The sequence below is a fragment of the Lates calcarifer genome, linkage group LG11, assembly GCF_001640805.2.
Source record: "Lates calcarifer isolate ASB-BC8 linkage group LG11, TLL_Latcal_v3, whole genome shotgun sequence".
In the NCBI taxonomy this organism is placed as follows: Eukaryota; Metazoa; Chordata; class Actinopteri; family Centropomidae; genus Lates; species Lates calcarifer.
Genome location: NC_066843.1, coordinates 20,920,096 through 20,939,544, shown reverse-complemented (window position 1 = coordinate 20,939,544; position 19,449 = coordinate 20,920,096). Strand labels below are relative to the sequence as shown.

General features: G+C 39.6%; 1 protein-coding gene across 1 annotated transcript; it reads right to left on the bottom strand.

Annotated features, from left to right (window-relative positions):
- Nucleotides 1–2,147: 2,147 nt before the first annotated feature.
- glyr1 (glyoxylate reductase 1 homolog (Arabidopsis)) lies at nucleotides 2,148–18,046 on the bottom strand. The gene is given in 17 exon segments (XM_018697898.2): nucleotides 2,148–5,283; nucleotides 6,220–6,344; nucleotides 7,402–7,581; nucleotides 8,397–8,559; nucleotides 8,661–8,762; nucleotides 8,861–8,950; nucleotides 8,952–8,972; nucleotides 10,001–10,100; nucleotides 10,326–10,399; nucleotides 10,508–10,558; nucleotides 11,562–11,615; nucleotides 13,265–13,348; nucleotides 14,052–14,162; nucleotides 15,955–16,093; nucleotides 16,187–16,266; nucleotides 16,369–16,405; nucleotides 17,927–18,046. Coding segments are annotated over 17 exon segments (1,524 nt in total). The 5' UTR covers nucleotides 17,965–18,046; the 3' UTR covers nucleotides 2,148–5,208.
- Nucleotides 18,047–19,449: the final 1,403 nt, after the last annotated feature.

Here is a 19,449-nt window from a genome sequence, read left to right as displayed (position 1 = left end):
AAAAATCCATAAATGAAATATATTTATGGCGACAGATGCATTTAGTTATTAATTCCGACCAAACAACTACGAGGTGATTGTATTTTTGATTTTTACGAGGAGCACCTGAATGCAGCATTAGCCTGGTCACACATTCACTATTAAAGTGGACCCACCCACTAGCTCTTAAGAGGCGTTTTATTTGGGAATTAAACTTCCGCTCAGCGTCACACAGGCATACGGTACTATGCTGCATTCAGGTGACATGGAAAATGTTAATACACTTTATTAGTGTCTAAGCATTTCAGAGTTTGGTCATGGATGATAGAAAATCCGGGCTGTGGGCATCTGAGATCTCAACATCAGAGTCCCTGAGCATAAGACAATCTGACTCTGGCCCCTGACACTGAGCGAGTATGACTTTATCATCTTGCTGTTAATAGATTAATATTGCCTTCCACCTCCATCGTAAACAGATGGCAGGGTGTTCTTTTCATGAGATGCTACTTCTGTTTTCCTCCAAACACACCTTGAGTGTGTGAGGCCAAAGATCTCAGTCTCAACTTCCTCTGCTCGCAGCACTTGTTTCCAAAACGACTCTGGCTCATTCAGATGTTGTTTTGCAGACTTGAGATCAGCTAAACCTTCCTGCTGCTCCTCTGTAGTCCTGCTGCAGTCTCTGTAGCCAGCAGAGGTACAGTTTTATCTAAATGTTTTCTTCCAGATCTTGTCTTGATTTCCACAGTTCCCCTTAGTGAAAATTTCAAGCTGGAAGAGCTTTGATGTCTTTTCCTAGACATAACTCTGTAGACATCATTTTCTTAGATTACTGTTTTAACATGCTTAAATAGCCCTGCTCTTCATATATGGAAAACTGAATTATCTGGATTAGATTGTTAGTGAGACATGAGTCTGGATTTATTAGTTCTTTGAATCTGGTTTCAGATTTGATCTGGAGCTGTTGTCAGATAAGCCTTTACACTCAAACTTGCAAAAGTGTGGCTAATTGACAGTTAGCCTGATCGTGATCATGATGTTTACATGAATTCATTCTCAGATACAAATGGCTCCCTTTGTGAGATAAAATGTTGCTATAATTGTGATTTTAGGTGAGAGTTATTCTGACTGCTTGATGTAGAGGTTTGAAGAACCAAAACACCTCCAGACTTGTGTCAAATCAGGGCTTAGGTTTGTATCACAAAGCTGGCTCATGTTTAACTGGGATAAATCACCATGGTAACCCATGCTGCATGACTCACCTGCTCCACAAGAGGTTAACTTTAGAGGATCAGATTAAAACCTGTTAACTGCCTGACTACTGAGTCACATCAGTGGGAAAACATTTTTATTGAACAGCCTTCCTCGTGTTCACTGCAGTTTTAAACAAAGCAAAAGCCTCAGTAAATAAAAACATATTGACCAATCCAGCTGAGACTTTGTGATGATAATTATTATATTCTAGTTAAGTGACACTATTCTTTCTATTTCACCTTGTTGAATGTCCCTTTCTGCTGTGGCTGTAAGCAGACTTACTGACAGATATATCACAGTTTCACCTCACCTCATATTTGGCACTTCATTCATTCTGAAGACGTTGCTTGTAATTAACAACCCCACCTCTGTCACATGAACACACTCTTAGCTGGATAGGAAAACCCAGAGTTACCTGAGCCAGTCCATGGTACAGGGGATCCAGGATGGCAGATGTTAGGCTCAGTGAAGCCAGATAAATTGAAACAGGAAAAAAAATGGGTACCAGTATTTACACTGTATCTTAACTCTACATACCTCCAGAAGGCTTCACCTCAATGAGGACAATGGATAATACAGGCTTTACTCCACTCAAAGGGCTATATTCTCCAAAGTCTACATTTCATTCTCGTGGAAGTACTCACGAGACTAAATGTAGATTAATCCACTGCTGAATATGTATTTTGTCCTCCTGTTTGAGTGAAGTTTGTTAAAAACTACAGTGACCAGCTCTTTAGGTATTTAATAAGATTTTTTAAAAATGTAACTATATATTGTGCGGCGTTTTTAAAGGTTTGTTTTGAGCAACTATCAATGAACTTGAGGCTGAGAGCCACAGAAGTCACAAAGTATCGAGAGTCTGGCCGATTCATGTTGAACAACAGCTCAAACCAGATCAGTCATTCAACATCCATAAATGTCAGTAATCAGGAGAGGATTTATTAAACAGCACAAAAGTCTTGATATTTCCACATGTACACAAAATCATAAATATCCCCAAAACCAAAGTAACACCCTCCTTTCTTTAACAGGATCCAAGTCATTGTCATTTCAATGTGATAATAAGCCAGATTATATAAGCCACATATTAATAAACCATTTACACTTTAACTGAACAATCTACAGTATTAAGACACAAAGATGTTAGACAGTCGCTCTGTAGAGTCAAAACCAAAAGAAGTTGATTTCATTAATCCTGGTTATTGTAGATAGAAAAGAAACCCTACTCAACCTAATATGCTATTTACATCTGTCTTCTAAAAACAGTTCTTTACACTTAGTGTGTAAATTAAAAACCTTAAACATCATTTGTTTGGCAAACAGATCTGTTAAAATGGGATGCTGGATTCTTAACATGCAACAAAATGATTCTGTTTAATGAGAACGTCTTCATTTACAGTTTCAACTCATCAAAACTGTAAAGGAACAAAACGCCATGAGGTTTTATTTTCTGCAAGGAAGCGATTACAGTTCTGGGTCTTCTGATGGTGCACACTCTCCATCAAAGTTCTGCTCTCTTTCCTCATGTCATAGTGGACAGCAGGGCTACAGTTTGCTCTTGTTTAAGTCACTGAGTCTGTGGGGTCAAGTATTGACGTGCTCCTTCACAAGATGCCGTTTCTCTAATTTCTTTTAGAATCGTAGGAAAACACAAAACAGATTTGTCGTAATATTTGCCATTGCGAGAGACCCATTTCTGCACTTACTTCCTGATACCATGCAGGACAGATCAGAGCTGATGTGAAGCTGGCCAAACTTAATAGACAAGGAACAAGGCATAAACCCTGCAACTCACTCTGTAAGTATGCCAACACAGACTATTTCATATGTCATGATCCATCTGCAGTTTTCAGTGGAGGACTGAAGCGCTCTAACAGGCACCAACACATTAAAGCCGTCTTATGATTTGTGCTTCTGTCTGATCTTTGACAAGTCCAGTTTGAGTATCTGGCTGTAACAGAACTGTTGGCATGTTCTCAGGGACATAACACCTCTGGCTGAGCGTACACAGTCGTGCCGTGTTTCTTTTGCATATGTTGGGCATTGTCACTTGCATCTGCATACTCATACAGGGTATGTTTTAGGCGACGTAGTAGAGGTCTTCACAGGCCCAAAATTTTTAGCCCCTATCCAAAACAAGCCCCAAAAGAAACCTGGTGTGCACAAATGAACTTTAAAAGACATTTTTCCTGCACTGCACCTGGTTTAAAAAAAAACACATTTTTTATAGATCTGCTGAAACCTTCAGTAACAGAGCATGACCCTACCTGACCTGATTAGACTAAAGATAATTTGGACTCAAGAAGAGAATGGTTTGAGTTAAAAAAAATGTGATGAAATTATATCAGGTACCATTCACTTCCCCTTAAATTTGTTTACTGAAGCAGTGTGAGCAGGACTGTGACTCTGTGATGGAGCCATGGTTTTTAAATGACCTCTAACCTCTCTTTGGTATTCCTGTACTGATGTTGCATGTTAATAAACAGTCAACACGTGTGATGAATCTGTCATGAGCTTATATCAGCTGATAATACTGGTTGGCCAATTTATCAGTCAGGTTCCAGACCTGAAACAGGTCTCGTATACTAAAAACCCACTGGACTCGTGAGGACCTCTACTATGTAGTTAAGATTGCCCCCACTGTCACGTGGCCACATTCTGTCCCTCCTTTTATTTGACCTAAAATCTTTTTGACGACAAAGCAAGAAATAAATTAAAAATAAAAACCATCCACGTTAACATTTGGTTTGACTGGAGAACAGTTCAGCAGAAATGAGTTGTGTGTGTGTGTGTGTATATATTAGACTGATGTAACAGTTTGTCAATAATGCTCCAACTAAAATCAACTGCTGACTGTGGAGCTGAGGGTGTTGTATTTATTCAACAGTGATGAACCCTCTCCACCACTAACCCACATAAAACTCTTTCAGTAGTTTGGTTTTTAATTGTGTCATTTTGTCCAATGATGATCTAAACTTTGCCTCCCAAACCCAGACACAGTTTTCATAACTTGCCAAAAAAAAAAGAAAAAAAGAAAAAGAAAAAAGAAATCTTGACCCTGGAGATTAATTAGACTTCAGTTAAAACACAACTCAAAAAGTGGATTCACCTAGTTGCAGGGTAATATATTAAAAAAGAAAAACACAGTAGATGAGAATGAGAACTCTTCCAAACAAAAAAAAGAAGGGTTTCAAATGTGGAAATCTCAAGTCTCAATGAGACATATCAATTATTACTGCATTTTAAGGCCTCAACACATTTGTTGCTCTGTCCTTAACCTGTTCAAGAAAGATCATTAACACCAACATAAAAGCATACATCATCTCATCAAATACAGAAACAAGCCATGAACAAACTGCACCAAGAAGACCTGGAAAGAAACATAAATAAATACATCTATTATTGAAAGACTTGAGGGGGCACAATATTAAGGCAATGCAGTGGCATGTTCTTGGTGTTTTTTTTCTCATGGAATTCTGGACATTTAAAAAGAAAAGCAAATATCACACTCAATTAAATAAACTCTTCATTTGCACATGAACAAAACAAAATCTTTAGGGTTTCTACATCCACAAAACCTGACAGCAATTTCTCTGGATTGAGTGGGACACCCTGCTCTTCACAGTAGCACTGGACCCTACATCCTCGCCAAACACCCTGCGTTACTTCTACCGTTTTCTGAGTCGTCAGAAACCAGGCAAACTGCCCCCCCGCGGCAAACTGCGGCGGCACAGTAGTACAGCCTCGTTTGGAGCGCTCTCACAGCGTATATTCCCCCGCTACAGTCAGTACAATGCTCAAGGTTGCCTCTAAAAAGGAATTACATCCCATGACCTGTGGGGCGGGGAACATGGCTGGTGCTGGGGCAAAATGAAATAAAAATGATTAGAATTTAAAATAAACAAACTCAGTAAATGATGAGGGAGAAATAAGAAGGGATTAAAGACTGTGTGGTCCAGAGGATAGGTCACACCCTCTCTAATGAATGTAGGCTCTGTAGACTGCAGAAATATCATTGTCTGACTGGTCCAGTGCCTTAGCCCTCTTGTAAACCTGCACAGGAACAGAAAAAACATGAGTTTCAGTTATTATAACATGGAACCATCATATTGTTTGGCATATTTGCTTTGATTCCTTTTTTATTTTAAAAAGTCATAAATCAATTGGTCGTCTGAATAGTTGGTAACTGATTTCCATTCACTCAACTAACTGATTAATAAGCTAATCACTGCAGCTCTAGTAAATACTCAAACTGATGGTGGCTCAATTCCATTTAACTGCTTCAGTTTCAGGGTCCTGGGACATTTAAACACAACAGGGCCATTGGTGAGGTTATTATTTACATGTGTGCTTTTCCTACAATAACAAGACATAATTGTGAAAAGGCCTATTTACAGTACCCACGCCAAATTTCATGGAAAGTTAGAACTGGAACATTAGAAAGACAACATGAATCAAAACACATGATCCGCTGTATTTTCTACTAATGAATGAACCTAATGTTCCACTTGTGGTGATTCAGTCCATGAACCTAATACAACCAAGTCATTACATTAAAGATACAGAAATGGTTGACCACAGGCCCCTTTAGTCTGATGTTAGAGGCGTGGGTGGAGGGGGCTTCTCAAACTATCTGACCATCCAGCAATCCAGATGAAGTGTATTGGCCCCAATCCCTTCAAGGTAGTCAGTCACACTGTTCTCTACTAACTAATCTGCAAAACCATAGTATTTCCCAATGGATCCATTGTGTGTCTCTGACAGCATGCTGAATCTACCCTACCACACAATCAAACACCTGAGTATTTAGAGGAGGCAGACAGTTTTTTGGCTATCAATTAAAAGTAAAAAAGAAAAAACGTTCAACTTTATTGTTGTGAAGACTTTCCAGGACTTTCTAGAAATTCTAGAATAAAAGCATAAAATAGACAATAGCAAAAAAAAAGTGTACATCTGAAAAAATAGATTCATAAAAGCACATAGTGTTACCTCATTGGCAGCTGCAGCCATTGGGGTTGGATGGTTGGCCATGTCGCCCATGGAGATGGCTAGCCTCAGATCCTTCTGAATATGTTTCAAATAGTAGTCTGGCTTAAAGTTGCCCTGTAAAATATCTGGAAGATGCAGTAAGAATAGTTATCATGAGCCTGACCTCAAGCCTCAAATTTGACTATTAATGACTGAAAGGAGAAATGAACAAATGAATACAGTAAACAAGCAGTAAGCACAGTGCAGGTGAGCCAATGACAGAGAAAACACATCAGGGCTGAGAAAGGAGACAGAGTGGGGGGTGGCGGGGTGTTTAATGTGTTTTTCTTCTCCTTCCAGTTATTACAATCTCTGTTTGGCCAACTAAAAGACAGGCCTTAGATATGACAACAAGAACTAGAATTACCAATCTCAACCAACCAGTCAAGATGCAGATTTTACGATCACAATCTCCCCTTCTGTTTGTGACCATGACCATTGACATTTAACCACGAAATTATAATCAGCTCACCCTCGAGTCCAAGTGGATGGAAAAAATTCCCTCAAAGCGTTCCTGAGATATCACGTTCACAAGAACGGGATGCAAGGACAGACAGAAAACTGCTCTGGCCGTGGCTGTCTCAGACGCTGTGGTCAAACAACTGTCACAAGGTAATTCCAATTCAGCCTGTGTCATTTTCAGTGAGATTGGCATTTGCCTTTTCTCAACTGACATACTTAGGCTGCTGCAGAAAGCATGAGATTGAACCACATTCTAAGTAATGGAGGTCAATTTAAGAATTACTCTCATGTTCAAAAATCTAAAAGCAACTTGTTTTATTACATCATGGCTGTGTGACCCTTGCTAATATTAATGTTAAGTTGGCATTTTACCTGAGGAGTGTAACTTGTGTTGTAACAGTCCACAAAAATATAACATCAGTAACATGAAAGACTCCTCCCAAAGCCCCAGTGATCTACACAGTGCAGGGAGAGAGTGGTGCTGCTCTGTCAGGCTCTGTCCAGAGTCAACAACTACAAGAGTAAACCACCATGTGATTTAATGTGTGGCCCCACTGATTACTACACTAGGAATCTCTGCAGAGAATCGTCCGTCACCCAACATTCCCAACATTTTCCAAAAATAAAGTCACTTGCATCCCTGTAAACAAATTCATTTAAACTTCTTTTGTGTGAACTTACTTTGGCATTTCTGGTCCACAAAGGTGCTTGCCATCTGGCCCTGGCAAAGGATGTCCAGGAAGGTCTGCTGTGATTGGCCAGTGGCCTGGGCCAGAGTTAGCCCCTCTGCAATGGTGGCCATGAAGCTGCCCTGCACCATGTTTAGGATCAGCATCATCCTTGCTGCATTCCCTGCCTCACCTTAAAACACATACACACATATTCATTTGCAAATTCTTTATAATTCCTATTGACTATAAAAATATTAAATGATGAAATACTTTGTACTTTAGTCTTTTTATTTATTTATAGCTTAATATCAAATAAATCTGTTTTTACACAAATTTATTAATGCCTATTTTTTACAATTAGTTCTTAATTAATGAAATGCTTTATTATAATTTCTGTGGTCCTCCGTACACTGCAGCCTCAGATTGCTCATTGAGTGTATTAACGGTCATTCACTGACAAGAAACACTGTGTCATCAGATTTACAATCTAGACACAGTCCATCAACAAGTATTTGACACAAAACTGCCCATATTCAATCAGTCTTCAACTGATATTCTATTTAAACAAGCCAAGATGTTGGTTGCCGTGATTTTAATTCAATACAGTTCCATTTACCAATGGATGTTTGTTAGTACTGATGGTCTTCCAAACTACAGCTTAGATCTTTTCATTTGTCAGATGTGTGTGAGATTGACGTGTCAGAATTGTTTACATGTGGGGTCACAGGTCTTGACACACCTGGAAAAAGCAAAGAGATTAAGTTTCCTCTCTGTATTTCAACTGGCAATATGGGGAAAAACAAACCTGACATTACCAGTCTGATTCTTCTGCAAAATTCTATGGACAAGGATGGATTTGATAACCTTGTTTATTTGTGTTCATTCCAACTCTGGTAGAACTATCACGAGTGTATCAGTGAACAGTGAAGCCTGTTTCATCTGTATGCTGCATATAAACTACTGGTGTAAACCTACTAGGTGTAAACATCATTACACCCTACATACCCAGGAAGAAGGAGGTCTTGCCCATGGCCTGGAAGCAGCTGCTGCAGTCCTCGTAGACTGTTCTGTCACCCGCTGCCAGGATGACCAGCATCCCGTCATTGGAGAGCTGCTGGCTTCCTGCCACTGGAGCCTCTAGGAACCGACCACCCCGCGACGTGATCACCTAACATTCAAACAATCAATAACAATTTAATACAGACTTTGGTGTCTGTGTGTGTGTGTGTGTGTGTGTGTGTGTGTGTGTGTGTGTGTCCTGGTGTATACCTGTGAGAGTTCTGTGATGGTCTCTGGGTCTACAGTGGACATCTCTACGTAGCATTTGCCTGGCCTGATCCCCTGCAGCACTCCACTGGGTCCCAATACCAGCTGCAGAGCAACAAAAGACATGGAGATGTTTTTCCCCTGTAAGCCAGTGATTCATACCTCGAGAGGAGGCTATTTACTGCAGTCGAGATGATACTCACATCTCTGGCAGCCTTTGGGTCAGAGACGCAGGAGAAAGTGATGTCACACATGGAAGCCACCTCTGCAGGAGTCCGGCCTAATCTGGCACCCTTCCTGGATGAACAGGTCACACTGGAACACAGCAGGTAGGAGTCATTAGCAGCACGCCAACACAAATTTACATGATCATTCTACAGGTTGACAACATACTATATCCACCCTTTTTTTAGAAGGTGCCCTGTGGAGTTTTCTTGCAAACAAAAGTTATGTCTACATTCAGTGTTACTTACACACTGACACACTGCTAGACTTCAAGGATACACACAAAGGTTTCAAGAGGCTGACTTTTTATGTGTTTGAAATCCAGCATTGTTTACATCCATCATTGTTGCCACATAACAGTGATTCTTGGCGCATTACTGACATCAGTAGATCCCTGGAAAAGCGCGAGACCATGGAATGTATATGCATGTGCGAGACAGACAAAACTGCTCCATATGGTACTAGAGGTCAGAAACTCGACATAGAATCTTTTAAAGTCAAGCTACATCCACACTAATACTTTGTCATTTTAAACTGTGTTTTAGACCATGAGTTTAACTGCACAACAGCTGCTAGCAAAGACACTGAGGTCAGGAGTGCTTGGAATTCTTTATCCACGCATTAACAACTGGTAGTCGAGACCCTGGTCAAAGCTGATAAGAACCAATCAGGAAGCAAACATGGGTGTTTGTGTCATTGTTTTCAGAAGTCTCTGTTTCTGCTCGTCTAGGCTAAAACACAACCCCAGACTTTTCAAACTAAAAACGGGGCCTCAGATTAGTGTTGCCCACCTCAACTACAATAAACATAATGCTGCTTGAAAACAATATTCATTGTGGAGTTGATCCACAATGAAAAGGCATTTTAAACATACAGTTTAAACATTTGGATGTGAAGTCATAGAAAATGTTTGATCCCATTCTAGACATTCAAGTGGTCAAATCTGAAGACAGTGAACATCAGTAGAGACAGAGTAAGTTTCAAATGAAACATTATCAATCAGCACATTATCAACACTGCAACATGTCACTGATGCTAGTGAGACTCATGTGATCAGTGATTTCAGACCAGATGATGTAGTGTCCTGTGTGACAGTCACTGTGCGTTGTATTATGCACCTTTTCTGCTGTGCGATTCCACACTGTGACAACGTGACCCATTTTCAGCAGGTTGGAAACAATACCGCTACCCATCAGCCCCAGACCCAGGAACCCTATCCTGGAGGGCAAAGTCCACAGAAAAAACAAACAAATCAAAACATGAGCAAACAACTGATGCAATGAAAAATTTGCATTCATATGTATGTGTGTGGTTTAAGTTACAATAAACAACAAAGTGACAACAATCCTAGGTGTTAACCTTGTGATCTGTTTCCTAGCTAGATTTAGTAAGTAATTTTAATAATGGTGCTCATGTAATGCTGCCGTGAGGATGTGTTCATACCTTTTATCTGTGGGTGTGATACTGCCATTGATGGCTGTGCTGTCTGCTGCTTGGATAGATGTTGACCCTGTGTCCTGCATAATAAAAAATACAGTCAGTATCAGTCTTACATCACTGTGTATAATATGGTATTTATTTAACCCAATACAGTTTAGAATGTAAAGCAAAATTGTTTACTTCACCTCCTCAATGATCTTCAGGCGCTTGCTAATGGGTTCCATTGATGAGGCTGGCTGTGGGCAGAGAGAAAACAATCCAACGAGATGAATATATTCAACACACAGGTCATGCTGTAATGCCAAGTTCACATCAGATTCTCTGTATCTTAAGTAGTACTAACTACATTACTAACAAACAGCACTAAATGCAGATCAGTCACATCTCGTAAATACCTGATCAGTATATCGTTCTCACTACTTTTGATAAGTGCTTTATAATTTCACTTATTTCTGTATATTTTGTTGCTTCGTCTTATTTCATTGGTATTTTAAAAAAAATGACTTAAACATGGATCTGTGCCCCAGGGACATTTAGTGCTGAATGTAGAAATGTCATTGAACAAATCCCCAGCAGGCTGACAAAGAAAGAGGATTTGCCAGTTTAGCTGCAGGCTGTTTCAGTTGAACTGTTACAGGCATACATTAGGGGTGGGTTTCAGGTGGGCAGGGGGTGGTTCGTGCCATGGAAAACACTACTGCCTCTGGAAACTCAGCTTGGGTATGTTATCTCTAGCTATCTCTACCAATCAAATCAGAGCCACACTGCCACATTCAGACAAACACAAGCCTACAGAGGCCCTGTTCATGACAGGTGATACAATCGCAGGTGAAGAGCTCTCTGTACATCCTGGCATTAGAATACATCTCCACATGCGTCTTCAGTGACCACTTGTGATGAGATCTCACTGCCCTGCTTTATATGCAAATAAACACGTTGTTTTTAACCGGTGGAGGCAGCAATGCACTCTGCGTGCTTAGTCTAATGGAAATTTTAAAAAGATCGCTCAGACCACATTGGGATTGGTTTGGATCTCAATGCGTCACCCACCAGAGATGAACGTTAATGCCAGCTATGAACAGGGCCAGTGTCTCAGACGGAAGATGAAATGAGACCTGATGTGAAGAGGTAACAGACAATGTAAAACCTATTTCTCTGGCTGAATATGAAAAGGAAAAGGAAAAATGATGATGATATGGTGCAGAAGTGACGATGTTGAGCTAGCATGCTTCCTCATACCTTCTCAGACTGGCTGAGTAGAAAGTGATGGAAATGTGGGTCGTCCTTCACAGGCTGCAACAGAAGAAGAGCTCAGTTGGACAGTGCTCTCTTTGCATATGGATATGTACTGACCTGTCAGAATATAATGCGCTGAAACGCTTGAATCTACACAGCACAGTGCTGACACATCAGAGCTCCCATCATGGTCTTTTTAGAAAGTGCCATGATTTTCTACAGTTTCTGGTGACAAATTTGGGAGTGGTTCAATCTGTGGCCTAAAAATTGGATTGTGCCCTGAAGTGTTGATGATGAAAAGGCTAATCAAAACTCTTCTCATCTCCAGATGAATACAATTTTGATTGTCAATTCTCTCAAAACTCTACAGTAAAATAGAAACTCCATAACCAATGAGAGCCCTGCGTGTGTTCACCTGCAGTGCATTCATTCAGGTAAAAAAAAAAAAAGTCTCTCAGCTCAGCCACATTGGTTGGAAAACTCACCAATACAGAGCAAGAACACAGTTTCTATTATTCAAAAGAACCAGAGATGCACCAATAGCAAAGTGTTACAACTGACACAACTGCTGTGTGCTTAATATAGTGAGTAGAATTACTGACCTGAAGTGACAGTTATCGACAATTATTATTACTCATCAAAGTGTGGGCTTAGCAATGTTAAAGTAAGATAAAATGTGTAAGAGAATTCCTGAATATGAGTCCTCTGAAACCAGACAGCAAAACGTCAGATGTAGCTACTCTCTATTAAAATCATCAGTTCAACTCACAAAGACAGTCACCGTCTGTTTCTCCCAATGCAAGTGGAAACTGGTTGAGTTTGTATGACCCCCAAATGCACAGCTATAAGCTTTTAAAGATTCATTTTGGTCTTTTTACAAAAATTTACCAAATTTCCATTTCTAAAGCAGCAGAATACGACCACAAATCAGGCACAGACTTTTCCCCACAATATGCATTACTGTAGATGTTTTACATAGAATGACAACTGGGAAATAGGCTGATTTTGTTTGCAACCCAACAGCCCATGAAAAAGGCTGAGAGCAGCAGTAGCTGGCAGTGCAAGCTCTACTGATTAAGTGACACACTGCATTACAAAGAAGTTAGAAAGCAGGGGGGCGCACCATTTCCACAATGAAGAATAACTACTTAAAATGATGTCAATTTAAGCCCTTGGGACTCACAGCACATCATTTTATGCAGTTTTTGGGAATTCCAATGTGGTTATGCTGTAACTCCAGCAGCAAACTCACCATTTTTGATGGTTGTGAAAATGTTTCCACTGATATAAAAGAAAATGATAATGACTTATCTTTTATTTGGAGGTGGAATGTTTCTTTACGCACACACATACACAAACCTGGTGCCCTTAAGGGTTTAAGAGTTTTCTATCCAAGGGTGGTCATCAACCCTGGTCCTGAGGAGCAGGCTGCTGATAAAAAGCAGGAGGCCAACCAGGAAATCCCATATTTCTGGGTCAACTCAACCAAACCTACGCCTACTTCTGGGCCTCCACATACAGAGTTGGTGACCATCTCAAGAGCACACGCCAAACAAAGAGTTTCAGTAGTCAAGAGTGAGCACCAAACAGGTCAGAAGGGAAAGGTCTGCATTTGTTGGTGATTAAAGCCAAAGGTTAAGGTCAGGTAGAAAAACAGCAAGGCAAGGCAGGCTTGGTGGGAAGGGGGTGGGGGGGGGTTCACCTACACTGCTTTCCCATTTGAATCCTGAGCCAGGTCCAGCCCCCAGCCTCTCAATAGTGGATGGCTCGGGGTCAGAGTCAGTTAAGTCCTTAAGGAGGAGAGAGACACATATTCACCTTCTAAATCAAAGGGTGAATTTGCAGAAGTCCATGTCTGCTGTAGTGGGGGATGTTTCTCTGTCATACATGGAGGAGACAATGTTGAGTGAATTCCAATCACCTCCACTCTATTAGGGTGGAGGCAGAAATCCAAAACACACAGGCATCTCAAACCCGATCAAACAACGCCAAACTGATCTGCATGGATAGATATCACTACAGATAGGAGGGAAAACATGTTTTTTGTAATTTGGGTGTACTGACCCTTTATGTAATATACTGGATGTCAGACAGCAGTTATTTGACAGCATTAGCCTCACAGCCCACTGCTGCTGTTAGACTGCAGGTATCACCCATGTTGACATGTCCTACTTGAAAGTATCATAAAACCAGGTAAAAATGTATTTTATGAAGTGAAGATGATTAAAGAACTAAATGAAGTGAAAAATGACAGTTCCAATTCTGAACTACAGAAACTAATCAGAAAACACAACATAGAAAAAATGGAGTGATGAAATGTGACAGAATGTGATTTGACTCTTTTTTAATGCAAGAACTTAACAACACATCACCCCGAAGCTTTCCAACTTGTTACCTTTTCTGTCTTTTCTAAATACTGTACAACAATCTATTTAACTCATGATAGAATGTTTATGATGGATAAAGTTTTTAACTTGTCAGTGACCAACTGACCTTCTCAGAGGGGTCCTTCAAGGCACTGAGATCCTCATCATCCTCCTCCAGTATTTTCAGTGGCTTGTTAGGTGTCTTCTTTCCTTTTGAGTCTCCTTTTCCATCTGAATTCTGTCAAAAACAAAGATTATCGTGTAGTTCTATCATATTAGACAGGTTGTGAGCAGTTGGATAACTTTTTGAATTTAGCATGGCTTTAAAATAAGCTTTGACCAGGCAGGTTCCATGCACTCAGCTGAGAAAATGTTTTTCTCCCAAGCTTGAATGCACTGATTCTGGTGGACACATGGTCTGCATGTGTCCACCTGAATAAATATTTGCTTAGACTGGATGTGATACCTGGGAGTATTCCATGAAAGAGTTCTGGAAGGTCAGGACTCACTGAGAGGAGTCTCACCTCATTATTCATTCATTTGATTCCATCATTTTCTTTGGTGGAAACTAAAAATGCAATGATGAACCAACTAACTAACTAGCTGATCAAACATTATTTTGCAACTATTTTGCAGATTAATTGTTTCTGGCACTGTCTTTAAACAAGAATGCAAATCTTTCCAGCTCCTCAAATGTGAAGATATGCTTGTTTTTAGATTATTGGTTGGTCAAAACCTGCATAATGATGAAGCTGTTTGGGACGCACTCTTTTCATTATATCACTGACTAATGGTTAAGCCATTATCCAGAAAAAAAATCAGCAGATTGATGGATTGTTCAAATAATCATTGCTTTCAAGTGTGCTGTATTTGCTATGTGTATGCTACGTGTTGTGGTGGCCTAACAACAGGACTGGGCAATATTACAATTAACTGTCATATGTACCTTGACAACAAGATAAAACTGTATCTCTTTAAACATCATTGTAGTGGCGCTCTTATACTGACTAATAAACATAAAACCATAAAGTATTTATGATGTTATTACTATTACACTGTATTATTATCATTATTATTTGCATAAGTATTACATTATTATCTAACATACGCAGTTGTTAAGAATACATTTAGGCATATGTTTTATTAAATAGAAAATCAAAATAGGCTGCGTATGTACCTTGTGACTTCCAAATGAGACAGGCTTAGTGACACCTTAAAAACTTGTGTTATCTCATTTACATAGCAGAATGTTTGCAGGTATAAATCAGCATTAAATCATGTATGACATAGGTGTGTTTCAGACAATGGTGCCAGGGCCAGATGCAAAATGTTGAAGTTTATGGTCTACACCACCTCATCTACAAAAAACACTACATGCTACCCACAATTATGGTCACCGCCCAGAACACCTACAGCGCAGTTCAGCGCCCATCATCATCTGTGATGCTGATGTTTATTGTTAGCTCCTCAATCGATAATATGAATCATCGAATCATCAGCATTTAGAGGGCAGATCTAGTACTTTCAAGTGGATTAAAGGGATGCACAATAATCGGACAACCTGTCTGAATAAATTAATTTACCAAAAACACAGGCATTTGTTTAGTTAAGTCAGTAAGGGGTTCCTGATCCCTATTTCTGTACATTTTTAAACAGGAATCTGTATTTTTCTGATCCCAATCACACAGATCTACTCTGAAATTCTCTAACAAAGTTACATCTCATCAAAATGTGATGCCCAGGGTTTTCCTAGATTATTTAATTTGCAAGTGTTTTCAGTGTAATACATTTTCATTATGGTATGCCCACTGCACTTCAACCTGTAAACTATTTTTTTCTGAGACGGCAGTGTGCTTTGCAACACCCCCTGCCTGAAATCCATGCATTGGAATAAAAACCACCAAGCTAAAGTACAAAGAGAATGACTCTGAATGGCTTTTTCTGGATAAGAAAGAAAAATACAAACTTTCTACAAAAGCAAAATCCATTCTGAAGTGCTGGAGTAAGTGTTAGGAGTCAGCCCCCCTCACCTGTTCTTTTCCCTTTGCTTTCTTGAGGAAGTCTTCCACTGCATCAACAGCCTGCTGGAAGCGCTTTCCTTTATTTATCTTGATCATCTCCTCTTTGTGGGCGTGGTAAGGCTTCAGCTGTTCTACTTTGATCCAGGCACTGGATATGCACACAGAAACACAGCTCTTACACATTTGGTGGACAAAGCATTGCGAGGTCAATCCAAACAGGCACCTTAAAATATATACTCACTGGTCTTCAGTTCCAAAGAATTTCACAAAATGGCATTTTTTGCCCCTGGGCTTTTTCAGATCCTTTGGGGGGCTTACTATCTGAAATGTGAATAAATGTTTTGGTGCAATATTAGCATAAGAACTGTCATGCAAATGGTAGAATTTATTTGTAACAGCCATTTAAGTGTCATCACCCCTTACCTTTCCTGGCCATGGTGGGTAACGACCGAGCTTCCCCCTGAAATAAGAGTGATACGTTTAGCCATGCAATATCTGCCTTGCAAGAAAGTACATTTTTTTTCATCCAGCGCGTCCAAAGAACTGAGTATGGAAGTCCAGAAAGGCGGCATGAAATAACTGGCCAGAGTATTATTCAGCTGATAGCACAGTTGAAAGCAAACAATTGGCAGTTTTAGATGATTAAAAATTACTAAAACAACTACTTATGCTTACATAATATTGGACTGTGTGTGTTTTATAGAAAAAGTATATTTTTCTTTGGATCTGTACCAAATCACAGTTATCTGAATTTGTATCAAAAATTTCAAACAATACCCAGCTTGTTACAATTTAAGGCTACAAATATTGGGTAAAAAAAAAGAAGCAGAATTGCAGTCAACTGTATCACGCTCCTGGAATACAGAGAGAGGACAAAAATAGCAAAATCCTTCAGCATTCAACAATGGAAGTTCAGTGTTGTCTCATGATGTTTAATATTATTATCCTGTTGATAAATGATTATCCCATGGTGTTTCTCTGTCAGTGTTGATAGGGCTCTACTCTGTTCTTTCTTTGGCTCTTAGTTTGCCGTTATGTTCGCAGAAGTTATACAAACATTTCCTCTTGCCACATGACATGATTTCGCAGTGTCTGTCGGTCACATATTAAGTTGAATACTATTTAGTAGTCCTCACGTGTCAGCTTTAATTTAAGCCTGACAACTACTCACGTTTACTAACAGGACATGCAAAGCAGCAGACAACAAGACGTAATAAGAGAAAACAAACCGATGCTGATTGAGTTACCAATTAATGCGGTTTTAAGAAACAAAGGCACAACAATGTTTCGTTATGCGCGTTGCTCATATACAAAGCATCCTGCCCTACTTTCTCCCGTATATTTTGCAGTGTTGGAGATAATACCATCATGAAACTGGTGCTACAAAACGAACATGGGACGACCGGTTCGACGTTACTCTCCGTACAGTAAGTCAGATGTGTGGGTTAAACTGACCTAAAGTCCAGCCTCTAAGGAAAACAACACAGAGATCAACACAGACAAACGAGAGTAGAAAGAGCTGCTACAGTTAACACGGAAGCAGAGCAGATGCACAGCCACCTACAGCAGAGATCCGCTTAAGCTACGGTACTAGCAAAGCTTGTCAGCGACCACAACATTTCTACCGTGTTAGGAAATGTAAAGTATTTGGTGAAGCTATGTAGATAAACACATCCTCACAAGAATTTAATCCATAACAAACAGACATGTGTCCGGAAAAACTATCTCCTTCAAGTCTAAACCTTGTCTGTTCTTCGCTAGCTAGCAGCTAACGACGGCTGTTGGCTGAGTCAGCTTGGTTAGCAATTTGTTTGGGTTGACCATCAACTAACCTAGTACGCGAATACTTCCATGAATTACATCTGGTTACGACCAACAAGAGACATTGGCATTAAATTAACTAATACAACTCTGCTGCAGGTAATGGAGGCTCATTTAGCAAAAATGGAGGCGTTTAACAATGTTTAGAGGGTTATCTCACCACACTAGATCCCCGATCCTCAGATGCACCGTCGCCATCTTACAACTTTAATAAAACGTCGCACTGAATGAGGGGGGAAGACAACACACACCCACTAATCACATGTGAGGACAAGCCCTTCCTCTCTATGTAACATCCGGTACGCTACTGTGTTTATTATGACTTTGCATGATGTTGAAAGCAAGTTTCTAACAAGCCCAAGCACATGAAGGATATATAGTCATTTAATACAGCGTCAGCGCTGTAAACAAAAACGAACATAAAAGAGAGAGGAATAACTAAACAAAAATGAAAAAAAAAAAGCTGTGGTATCAAATCTGCACGCCACAAACAAGCATTATAGATATGCATATATTCGTATTTACAAATATTTCCTTTCTATCTAAATCTTAGGTCACAGCATGGATGCTTCTAAGTTCAGCTCTGTTTTAAAAGGACTGCCATCTATTGGTGGGAGGACGACCTCCACTGGGGGGACCCTGGGGGTCTCGTAAAAAGTTACTGATATAATGAATGTTGATGGATTTAAACAACAAACACAACATTTAAAGTTGAACTTGCATAGAAGTTTGATAATTTTAACTCAAAATCCACTTTTACACCTACACTTACATTTACCTGACAGTTACGTCTACAGCCTGTAGTATAGTATGTACGTGACTCCAAAATGACCACCCATTAAAATGCTGCCTACATGTTGATGCATCTGTAATAATTATCAGATACTATAATAATATAACACTGAAAGGAGCCATTCCAAGTATGTTTTTACACTGTGGTATTTCTGCTTTTACTTAAATGGAGGACATCGATACTTATTCCACCACTTTATAGTGACTTGCACAGGGAAATACAGATAAAAATATACTGTGCAGGTATTCAGAGGTTTAACTATTTTGCCCCTATAATACCTGATAAAACATGCACTACATGTTAAGATTTCACTCCTTTGTAGAAAGAGCAGTCATTGCAGTGTTAACCTGATAAAACACTTTACAGCAAGGCAAGGCACATTTTATTTTTGTCCATATAGACCATGACTATATCGATCTTTACAGATATTACATGATCAAATCATACCTTCCAATCAGACACAATCCCCATCAAGTTATTTTATTTGAGATCTAATTTGGGTAGAATGAGTCATAACACCATGTATTGGTATGACAGAAAGGAACCTCCAACTTACTTTATGAACTTGTTGTCATGGCTAATTGTCTACTTTCTTTTTCAATATGATTTTGGGCAGTTTAATTTCATTTTACAGTGGAGGGTAGAGAGGACTGGTCAAATATCATCAGGGGATATTTTAATTAATTATTTAATTACTGTACATAATCACTAGGATACCATCTTCACATTTTAAATTAGCATTTCCTGCAAATAGTGAGACTACAGCAGCTCTGTAGGTGTATGGCCATCACTCAGTCTTGGAACTGTCTTCAGTTTATTAGTCTATGTACTGTAGGTTTTCCTTGCTTTGTATTGGGAGTTTATCAGCAAAATATAGGTCACATAATTAA